The 11,437-nt window shown below is 41.4% G+C and overlaps 1 protein-coding gene across 1 annotated transcript; it reads left to right on the forward strand.

The window, feature by feature from the left end:
• Positions 1 to 934: 934 nt before the first annotated feature.
• On the forward strand, positions 935 to 11,053 carry setdb2 (SET domain bifurcated histone lysine methyltransferase 2; the record flags this gene model as incomplete). Its single annotated transcript, XM_071514662.1, has 10 exons — positions 935 to 1,359; positions 1,928 to 2,041; positions 2,687 to 2,863; positions 4,257 to 4,447; positions 4,554 to 4,844; positions 7,280 to 7,608; positions 8,744 to 8,913; positions 9,636 to 9,868; positions 10,683 to 10,731; positions 10,869 to 11,053. Coding segments are annotated over exons 1-10 (1,773 nt in total), but the record flags the coding sequence as incomplete, so codon positions are not given.
• Positions 11,054 to 11,437: the final 384 nt, after the last annotated feature.

Below are 11,437 nucleotides of genomic sequence, written 5' to 3' on the forward strand. Positions count from 1 at the left end.
TTTATTTGATAACTTAGGTTACTAGTTACTTTGCAGATTCAGATTATTAATACAAAATATAATCAACTAATAAATTGTGATGTATTATTATAGATTACTGTAAGATACCCAGCAGTATATAAAGTAGTGGAAATCAGCCCCACCTTTTCCAGCTGCAACATTAAAGTGATGCTTACACATTAATGCATCAATAATTATAATTCAATAATATAATATATACTGTATTATTCTGAAATGGGCCATTCTGCATAATGAGTACTTTTACTTTTGTTGCTTTAATTACATGTTGATGCTAATACTTTTGTACTTTTACTTAAGTAACATTTTGAACCAATAAATGTAGTGGAGTAAAAAGTACAATATTTCCCTCTGAAATGTAGTGGAGTAGAAGTATAAAGTAGCATAAAATGGAAATACTCAAGTAAAGTAAAAGTACCTCTAAATTGTACTTAAGTACAGTACTTGAGTAAATGTACTTAGTTACTTTCCACCACTGGTTTCTGGGTACATTTCACACAATGAACAGTTAACACAAATGTCTTTCTTAAACTTAAGAAGATAATGACTTGCAGGATAATATCTATGTAAAGTTTTAAGCAGCTACATCGACTCTCCACTAGCCTTTTTTTCACTTTCTTTATTATACACAAGTTCATATACAAAGGTACAAACAGATACATAGACAATAGAGACAAAGATAAAAAACAAACAAACAAACGAACACATTTTACATTTTTACAATGCCAGAGTTTATGTTATATGTAGCATATTATATTCGCTTAATAACTTTAAGGTCTTAATAGCTTTTTTGTTTTTAATATTAGATAAAATGACTCTCCACTAGCCTACCACGTTGTTTTGTTGTCATGATGATGTCACAAGCCGTGCTACGGCGGCCGACATAGGTCAATCTACCATTCTACCGGCTAGTACAGAAATCAGTTCAGTTACACACTGGACTGTGATACTACAGACTGTAGTAGTGGTAAATGAGATTTAAACGCACTCATTGTCAACAAGACTAAACATATATATTAAAAGCTACATAGTGAACGAGTTGGACTCTAGGTTGCGGTCGAACAACACGGATTAGCAATGTTAGCTAGCCAAGCTGAACCGAAGTAAATGGATGGATGGATAAAAGCTAATCAGATGTAGCTAACTTTGTGTAGTTCTTCTGTTAGTTGGTCCAATGACTAGCTCACTAACTTAACCTGCAGTCGCCTCTACATTCACTTAGTTAACCGGTTAAAGTCTGTGCTAAGCTGTAGAGAGCTGCTCCATTGTTGTTAGCCTGCTAGCTAACCTAGCCGCCTGCAGAGGGAATGGAAGCAACGGCGTTAGAATCACAAGATGTTGGTAAGAAAAGTTTTAAATCAAAAGTGATAAACCTGATAAACCAACTGATATGATTCGGTTTGGTGAAGTCTCTTCTATTTTGGAGGAATATATTGGACAGGTTTCTCCAGTTCAAATGCTCTAAATGCCATTAGCTTATTGCTTATTATATGCAGCTTAAAAGGGGGCTTTTATTTTTGGTGTACCAGTGGTTCCCAAAGTGGGGTCCTTGGACCTGCAGGGGCCATTAAAGCGATTTGAGGGAGTCCAAAGTTTCGTTTCACTGTTCTTCCACTAAGGTTATAGTAGTACTGGTAGCAGTAGCAGTGCAGGAATACATTTCACAGTATAATGCAGAATATGTGTAGTAATATGTTTCAAAATTTGATTGATTGATTGAATATCTTTACCCCATGATCAGAAACCAGACACCTGAAAACTGGAGCTGAAACATGATAATACTGTGACTACTACCATTAACCATAATGCTGTCAGTGATAGTAATGTAGAGTGTGTGATAGTTATACTATTGATCAATAGATTGGTGATTGATGTCAATTCACCTAATAATCATTTCTCCTGGTTTCAGTGCGGGCCAAGGCCTTCTGGGCCGAAGCGGACGTGGATCAAGTTTTTGATCAAGTATCCGAATATCTGCTTCACCTGAAATCAGCCTTCAAGAAGAACACTGCTACAGACAGAGGTGTCTGTCTGTCTGTCTGTCTGTCTGTCTGTCTGTCTGTCTGTCTGTCTGACTGACTGACTGACTGTCTGTCTGTCTGTCTGTCTGTCTGTCTGTCTGTCTGACTGACTGACTGACTGACTGACTGTCTGTCTGTCTGTCTGTCTGTCTCTCTATTGAACTAACTGAATCATAACATGTTGGAGCCTTTCAGCTGGTGTTTGATGCAGAACATGTGATGGTAATCCACATCATGGCTGAATGCGTTTGATTTGTCGAGCTGTTTTTTATTTGATTCATAATGTTTTGATCGATAATGTTTAGCGAGTCGAATTGGAATTTCATGGAATTCAGTTTCCTGTCATTCCAATTCAATTCATACGGAGCCCCTCTGGGGTCACATGGTAGAAAAGAAAAACTACATGTGTAAATCCATGTGAACGGATTTCCAAACCGTGCCCTCGGATTCACCATACAAATCCATTTGAACGGATTTACACATCGAGTTTTTTTTTTCCTACCATGTGACCCCAGAGGAGCTCTGCAGAGTCACGTTCTGTTTCCTTACAGCTGGGAGACCTTCACACCCTGCAGGTCACCATGCGGCCTCGGCTCTGATAACCTGACACAGCTGTGATGTTTGGTCTGTTGTGTTGTTTGGGTCAGAGTGTGTGCAGGGAGTGAAGCTGCTCAGCCTGCTGGACTGCTCCACTGCTGCTGCTGCTGCTGCTGCTCAGGACCTGTCTGTGGTGCAGGACCTGTCTGTGGTGCAGGACCTGTCTGTGGTGCAGGACCTGTCTGTGGTGCAGGTCGTCATCGGCTCAGCTGGAGTCACTGTTACAGGTGAACTGTCTGTAGAGTCAATTAGGGCTGCAACTAACGATTATTTTCATTGTCGATTAATCTGTGGATTATTTTCTCGATTAATGGATTAGTTGTTTGGTCTATAAAATGTCAGAAAATGGTGAAAATGTGGATCAGTGTTTCCCAAAGCCCAAGATGACGTCCTCAAATGTCTTGTTTTGTCCACAACCCAAAGATATTCAGTTTACTGTCATAGAGGAGGAAAGAAACCAGAAAATATTCACATTTAAGAAGCTGGAATCAGAGAATTTTGACTTATTTTTCTTAAAAAATGACTCAAACCGATTAATCGATTATCAAAATAGTTGGCGATTCATTTAATAGTTGACAACTAATCGATTAATCGTTGCAGCTCTAGAGTCAGTGTTACAGGTAAACTGTCTGTAGAGTCAGTAAACTGTAGAGTAGGGGTGGGAATCACAGAGTAACTCACGATACGATACTATCACGATACGTTGCCCACGATAACGGTGGTATCACGATACAGCGATTCTGCGATACTCGATATATTATAAGACAATTCATCTACGATACGTCACGATATCTGTGTGACTGAAGAAGAAGAAATACCCCTAAAAAGGCACAAAGCAGGAACTGTGGTGCCTCTCTGATTTGCTCCCCCCCGGCTGTCCGCCATTTTCCCCTCTGTGAGTTATTCCTCTTCTTCAGTAGTGACTCTGGTCAGTCAGAATGGTAACAGGCTTAATGTGGGGGAATCCGTTCAGAGCGCCCGCATGTTTTAATAAAAAGATCGATATTTGGCGCCAGTGTATCGATAACGTATCGCGAGAGGAAGTGTGACGATATATTCCAGTCTCGATATTTTGTCCCACCCCTACTGTAGAGTCAGTGTTAGGGCTGGGTATCGTTTAAAACATTATGATACCAGTACCAATACCAGGACCCATAAAGTGATACCGATACCAATAGAGTGTCAGTTTTGGTGTCATCTCGGCTCGCTGAACCGCTGACTCCGTCACACACACACACACACACACACACACCGCGCTCGACTTCCCCTCCACAGACTGTCTGGGCTGTAGCTGCTGGCAGTCGGCCAATCACACGTCACGTTAAATCCAAGAACGCTCGCGGTGATTGGCTGCGAGCAAAACCAGACAAATAGTCATTTTTTTCTAGATCTGTGTACAAAAAGTATCGACTGCAGGTATCGTTTGACTGGAGAAGTTAGATACTACTTGGTACTGGGTTATTTCGGTCGATACCTAGTACTAAGTACTACTAGTAGTACTTGGAGTACTAGTAGTAGTAGTATGACTCTCTGTGTTGTGTTAGATCCAGTGTTTAGCTAACGTTAGCTAGTCTCAGTACTGCAGCAATAATTAAGTGTAACTATAATGAATCCATGCAGACTTGTTGCCAGGGAAACCGTCAGAGCAGAGCCGGCCCCCCTCCTCCTCTCCCTCCCCCTCCCCCTCTCCCTCCCCCTCCCCCTCCCCCTCCCCCCCACTCGAGGCTCCGCCCCCCTCTGCAGGCAGAGACAGCCTCCTGGCCCCGCTGACTCCCATCCAGCTGACCTACCGGCCGCACGACTGCAACACGGTACGTCCCGTGTCGACTCTATAATATTATAATATTATAATGAGGTAATATTATAATGAGGATACAGTTTAGACGGATGAATCTCTGACTGCTCTCCGCTCACCAGGCCTGCCTGCCCGGTCTACCCAGCATGCCTCAGTCCACCCCTCCGTTCTGGGGTCAGAACCCGCTGAAGGTCCCGCTGCTCTGCGGCTTCCGGAGGCTCAGCGCCACGCCGCTGCTGTCGCCGGGCGGGGGCGGAGTCTGGGACCGGGAGGGGGAGGAGTCAGCCGGCCCGGAGGAAGACGAGGCGGGCGGGTGGGACGTCGTTTACAAAGCTCCGTGCGGGCACAGCCTCCGCAGCCATGACGACGTGATGCGCTTCCTGTTGGCGACCGAGAGCTACGGCGTCCTGCAGGTCCGTTGCTCATCGGGGTTTTGATGCTGCCTTCAGGGCCTTCAAGGAAGTTGGAAATACAAGTTTCCGTGTATCGAAGTGGTTTTGGAATTAAGAACAGAATGGTTCCTGTATCAAAAGTTGTTTTTTTGTTTCTGCGGCACAGAGCTGGATCCTCGTAATTAGTACTTTGTTGTGTAATTCACATGCGTGTAACTCGTGATTCTGATATTTCCAACAGCACTTAAAGGCAGCATTAATACTGGTGGCTTAATTATCATTATTATTATGTAAAACAATGATATTCTTAATGATAATGATAGTAATTACTAGGAATGACTGGAAGCAGTAGTAGTAATTTTAGTAGCAGTAGTGGTAGTAGTAGTATTTTCAGTAGTAGTATTTTCAGTAGTAGTAGTTTTTTCATTAGTGGTAGTAGTAGTATTTTCAGTAGTAGTAGTAGTAGTATTTTCAGTAGTAGTAGTAGTATTTTCAGTAGTAGTATTTTCAGTAGTAGTAGTAGTATTTTCAGTAGTAGTAGTAGTAGTATTTTCAGTAGTAGTAGTATTTTCAGTAGTCATAGTAGTATTTTCAGTAGTAGTATTTTCAATAGTAGTAGTAGTATTTTCAGTAGTAGTAGTATTTTCAGTAGTAGTAGTATTTTCACTAGTAGTAGTAGTATTTTCAGCAGTAGTAGTAGTATTTTCAGTAGTAGTAGTAGTATTTTCAGTAGTAGTAGTAGTAGTATTTTCAGTAGTAGTAGTATTTTCACTAGTAGTAGTAGTATTTTCAGCAGTAGTAGTAGTAGTATTTCCAGTAGTAGTAGTAGTAGTAGTATTTTCAGTAGTAGTAGTATTTTCAGTAGTAGTAGTATTTTCAGTAGTGGTAGTAGTAGTATTTTCAGTAGTAGTAGTAGTAGTATTTTCAGTAGTGGTAGTAGTAGTATTTTCAGTAGTAGTAGTAGTAGTAGTATTTTCAGTAGTGGTAGTAGTAGTATTTTCAGTAGTAGTAGTAGTAGTAGTAGTAGTAGTATTTTCAGTAGTAGTAGTAGTAGTAGTAGTAGCAGTATTTTCAGTAGTAGTAGTAGTATTTTCAGTAGTAGTATTTTCAGTAGTAGTAGTATTTTCAGTAGTAGTAGTAGTAGTATTTTCAGTAGTAGTAGTATTTTCACTAGTAGTAGTAGTATTTTCAGCAGTAGTAGTAGTAGTATTTCCAGTAGTAGTAGTAGTAGTATTTTCAGTAGTAGGAGTATTTTCAGTAGTGGTAGTAGTAGTATTTTCAGTAGTAGTAGTAGTAGTATTTTCAGTAGTGGTAGTAGTAGTATTTTCAGTAGTAGTAGTAGTAGTAGTATTTTCAGTAGTGGTAGTAGTAGTATTTTCAGTAGTAGTAGTAGTAGTATTTTCAGTAGTGGTAGTAGTAGTATTTTCAGTAGTAGTAGTAGTAGTAGTAGTATTTTCAGTAGTAGTAGTAGTAGTAGTAGTAGTAGCAGTATTTTCAGTAGTAGTAGTAGTAGTAGAAGTAGTAGTATTTTCAGTAGTAGTAGTAGTAGTAGTAGTAGTATTTTCAGTAGTGGTAGTAGTAGTAGTAGTAGTAGTAGTATTTTCAGTAGTAGTAGTAGTAGTAGTAGTAGTAGTAGTATTTTCAGTAGTAGTAGTAGTAGTAGTAGTAGTAGTATTTTCAGTAGTAGTAGTAGTAGTAGTATTTTCAGTAGTAGTAGTATTTTCAGTAGTAGTAGTAGTAGCAGTATTTTCAGTAGTAGTAGTAGTATTTTCAGTAGTAGTATTTTCAGTAGTAGTAGTAGTAGTATTTTCAGTAGTAGTAGTAGTAGTATTTTCAGTAGTAGTAGTATTTTCACTAGTAGTAGTAGTATTTTCAGCAGTAGTAGTAGTAGTATTTCCAGTAGTAGTAGTAGTAGTATTTTCAGCAGTAGTAGTAGTAGTATTTCCAGTAGTAGTAGTAGTAGTATTTTCAGTAGTAGTAGTATATTCAGTAGTGGTAGTAGTAGTATTTTCAGTAGTAGTAGTAGTAGTATTTTCAGTAGTGGTAGTAGTAGTATTTTCAGTAGTAGTAGTAGTAGTAGTATTTTCAGTAGTGGTAGTAGTAGTATTTTCAGTAGTAGTAGTAGTAGTATTTTCAGTAGTGGTAGTAGTAGTATTTTCAGTAGTAGTAGTAGTAGTAGTATTTTCAGTAGTAGTAGTAGTAGTAGTAGTAGTAGTATTTTCAGTAGTGGTAGTAGTAGTAGTAGTAGTATTTTCAGTAGTAGTAGTAGTAGTAGTAGTAGTAGTAGTATTTGTAGTAGTAGTAGTAGTAGTAGTAGTATTTTCAGTAGTAGTAGTAGTAGTAGTATTTTCAGTAGTAGTAGTAGTAGTAGTAGTATTTTCAGTAGTAGTAGTAGTAGTAGTAGTAGTAGTAGTAGACACTCCAGATATTACTGATAGTGGTCCATGTTGCTGCAGGTGGATTTCTTCACCTTTAACCCGGCTGTCCGGTTGGACCCTCCTCGCCCGGCGGGGCCGCGGCGTCCGGAGCTGGACCTGAGCCGGGGGGCGGAGCCTACGCCGGTGGAGCTGTGCGCCGGGGAGGCCGGCGTCCGGCCCGACGACTTCCGCTACCGTAGAGACCGCTGGCCGCACGGCTGCTTCCTGAGCCGCGGCCCGGACCTCTTCTCCTCCTGCTGCGACTGCACAGACGGCTGCCTGGACGCTCGCCGCTGCTCCTGCCTCGCTCTGACCGCCGGGGGGCGCCGCTACTCCCACCACAGACTGACCGAGCCCGCGCCTTCTGGGTAAGACCCGGATCTGAACGTGGCCGGGGCCGGAGGCTCCTATCGGAGCGGTCCGCAGTAGGGCTGCGGCTAACGATTATTTTCATTGTCGATTAATCTGTCGATTATTTCCTCGATTAATCGATTAGTTGTTTGATCTATAAAATGTCAGAAAATGGTGAAAATGTGGATCAGTGTTTCCCAAAGCCCAAGATGACGTCCTCAAATGTCTTGTTTTGTCCACAACCCAAAGATATTCAGTTTACTGTCATAGAGGAGGAAAGAAACCAGAAAATATTCACATTTAAGAAGCTGGAATCAGAGAATTTTGACTTATTTTTCTTAAAACATGACTCAAACCGATTAATCGATTATCAAAATAGTTGGCGATTAATTTAATAGTTGACAACTAATCGATTAATCGTTGCAGCTCTAGTCTGCAGCTACAATTTTTGATCATGAAAAACAAGCTTTATACATTCAGTATATTGTTGCTGCTTTTTGCCTTTACATCGTTACTCCAACATTACATCATCTTGATGAGTTAATACAGCTAGCTAGCAAGTTATTAGTTATTAGGTCACATTAATGGAAAATCTACAGAAAAAAACAAACAAAAAAAAAAACGGGAAAATTGCAAATTAGCAAGTCTGTCAGACGCAGATGAGAAAATACCAATTAAGTCCCAATTAAACAAAATTTTGAGAGCATCTGTACTTCCTTAATGTGATGTATTTCCTGTTGAAACAGGATGTCAGGGCGGGGCTTAACGCAGGGAGGGATCAATCAAAAGTCTAAACCAATGGGAGATCAGTTAGGGAGAGAAAGGCAGTTTGATTGGATGGGAGGGGCAGAGGGGCGGGACTGTTCAAAAATCTTTTGTTTAATTGGTTGAGGTTATTTCCTCTTCCTGGTACAGTGTGATGTCACCATTAAAGATACAAGAAAGTAAAAATTTTGAATATTTTTTGGGGCATTTTATTATTAAACAGGTGAATATTATGACATGGAAAATTTGCATTTCATTGTGACTTTAATTGTCCAGCTTGCGGCCACAAATTAGTAGTTAGTGCAACTCTGTGTGTGTGTCTGTGTGTGTGTGTGTGTGTGTGTGTGTGTGTGTGTGTGTGTGTGTGTGTGTGTGTGTGTGTGTCAGGCTGTTTGAGTGCGGGCCCTGGTGCGGCTGTGAACGCGCTCGCTGTCAGAACCGGCTGGTCCAGCGGGGGATCAGAGTCCGCCTGCAGGTTTTCCAGACCGCCGACCGCGGCTGGGGCGTGCGTTGCCGTGACGACCTGGACCGGGGCACGTTCGTGTGCACGTACGCAGGTAACAGGACGCCAGTCTGTGGAACGAGTCACGCACACAGCAGTTAGATCAGTGCTGTCCGGGTTCAGCAGGAATTCAAACATTTACTGTGAATTTTCCATTTAGTTATTATGAAACTAATGTACACAACAGTCTGAGGCAATTAAACACCATTTCCCACAATACAACACTCATGAAAACGCAATTAAATGCAAAAATGAAATTGTGGAAATTTATGGAAAAAACTTTGGTTCTTTCGAGGTCTTCAAAAGTTTGGAAATTGCAGAAAAAATGTTTGGAAAACTATGGAAAAATGTTGTGCTGTCCTGATATACATACAACTACACATTCTGTGGTCTCTCTCTCTCCCTCTCTCTCTCTGTCACTCTCTCTCTCTCCCTCTCTCTCTCTCTGTCTCTCTCTCTCCCTCTCTCTCCCTCTCTGTCACTCTTTCTCTCCCTCTCTGTCACACTCTCTCTCTGTCTCTCTCTCTCTCTCCCTCTCTGTCACTCTCTCTCTCCCTCTCTGTCACACTCTCTCTCTGTCTCTCTCTCTCTCTCCCTCTCTGTCACTCTCTCTCTCCCTCTCTGTCACACTCTCTCTCTGTCTCTCTCTCTCTCTCTCCCTCTCTCTCTCTCTGTCTGTCTCTCTCTCTCTCTGTCTCTCTCTCTCTCTCTCTCTCTCTGTCTCTCTCTCTGTCTCTCTCTCTGTCTCTCTCTCTCTCTCTCTGTCTCTCTCTCCAGGTTTAGTCCTCAGGAGAGCCCAGACTCCGGACGAGGCTCCACCCCCCAAGCTGTCGAGGGCGGAGCTTCCATCAGACGATGAGGTGGAGGTCGTCACAGAGTGGCTGGCCCCGCCGGTCATGGAGGGGCGGAGCAAGCTGCTGGAGTCCCCGCCCACGTCCCCGCCCACCTCGCCCCCCCTCCACGTCCCGGTGATCCAGAGACCCACCGATACTCCGCAGGACAGAGAGAAGGTGCGTCTCTGGCAGCCATCTTGGAGGTCCTCAGCTCTGAACAGCTGACTGTGTTTCTGTCTCCACAGAATTGAACAGACGGTTAATTTCTGTCTGTTTCTGACTGAACTGATCATTTCATCACTGATCCATCTGATTGATTTAGTGTTTAGATAATGTCAGCTTGTTAGCTAGCTAACCATAGCATCTGGTCAGCTAACCATCACTGTCTTGTTGTTAACACATCTGATTAGCACACTAGCTAACGTAGCTAGTAGCAGCTAGCGTTAGCGTGTTCACATTAACATCAGTGTGTTTGCTGGCTAGTTAGCTAGCTAACAGTTTGTTCAGGTTAACTGAGCTGACTCTTCTCAAGCTCCAACTCTTCATGTTTTGGAGTAGAGACTAGGGCTAAAGACAAGACAGTTTACTGTGTCACAGTAACCTACATGTGGAAACAAATCCACCTTATCACACTATTCACTAAATAAAAACTTCAATTACAAAAAAGAAACATATTGAGAATAATACAGCAAAAGAGTGAGCATCGCTAGCTTTTCACTTATACATAAAATACAATTAACTGCAGCCTTACAAGTCCCACTTAGAACTGTTAACAACTTAAAATGTTCTTTGTTCAATGTACTGTAGTTCTTTTTTAGCAAGAAATCATCCTGAGTCTTTTTCCTGTTGTGTAATTGATTTTAAATTTTATTCCACCTGCCATTACAAAGTCATTAGAAAGTCTTAAATTTGACTTGCTGAAGCTCATCTGTTTTGGGGTTTCCCATTTGTCTCCACTGAACTTAAAAACAGGTTTTTGTTTATCTGTCAGGTGCAGGCGGTGCTGCTGGGAAGCCTGGAGCCGAAGCCTGCTGCACCAGGTCCGACAGTAAAGACAGAATTTTTTTTTTTTTTTAAGTTCTTAAGATTAAAGAAATAAATCAAATCAAAGCAGTCCTGTGATGATGTCTGAATCCATCCACTGGATATTTTCTCTCTTCCTGTTTGGACGGGTCAGCTGACCAGTCACAAGGCCAGGAGACGGTTGCCAGGACAACGGCGAGCTCTCAGGCGGTCGCTAAGGAAGCGAGCGGTGGCAAGGAAGAGACGGCTCCGGGTCAGAAGAGTGTAAAGAGACCGAGGACGGAGGAGGTTTACTTCCTGGACGCCAGCAAGGAGGGCAACGTGGGACGCTTCATCAACGTAAGTGGAAATAATGAGAGTTAGTACTGTAGTTTAATTTAATTAGGTCAGCATGATAGTTTAATTTAGTCAGTATGGTAGTTTAAGTTAATTTAGTCAGTATGGTAGTTTAGTTTAATTTAGTCTGTATGGTAGTTTAGTTTAATTTAGTCTGTATGGTAGTTTAGTTTCATTTAGTCAGTGTGGTCGTTTAGTTTCATTTAGTCATTATGGTAGTTTAGTTTAATTTAGTCTGTATGGTAGTTTAGTTTCATTTAATTAGTGTGGTAGTTTAATTTAGTTTCATTTAGTCAGTATGGTAGTTTAGTTTAATTTAGTCAGTATGGTAGTTTAGATTAATTTAGTCAGTATGGTAGTTTAGTTTAATTTAGTCTGTATGGTAGT

This window comes from Centroberyx affinis, unplaced genomic scaffold, assembly GCF_046629955.1.
Source record: "Centroberyx affinis isolate AG114_WGS23_722 - 3 ecotype Tasmania unplaced genomic scaffold, CSIRO-AGI_Caff_v1 ptg009477l_1, whole genome shotgun sequence".
NCBI lineage: Eukaryota > Metazoa > Chordata > Actinopteri > Beryciformes > Berycidae > Centroberyx > Centroberyx affinis.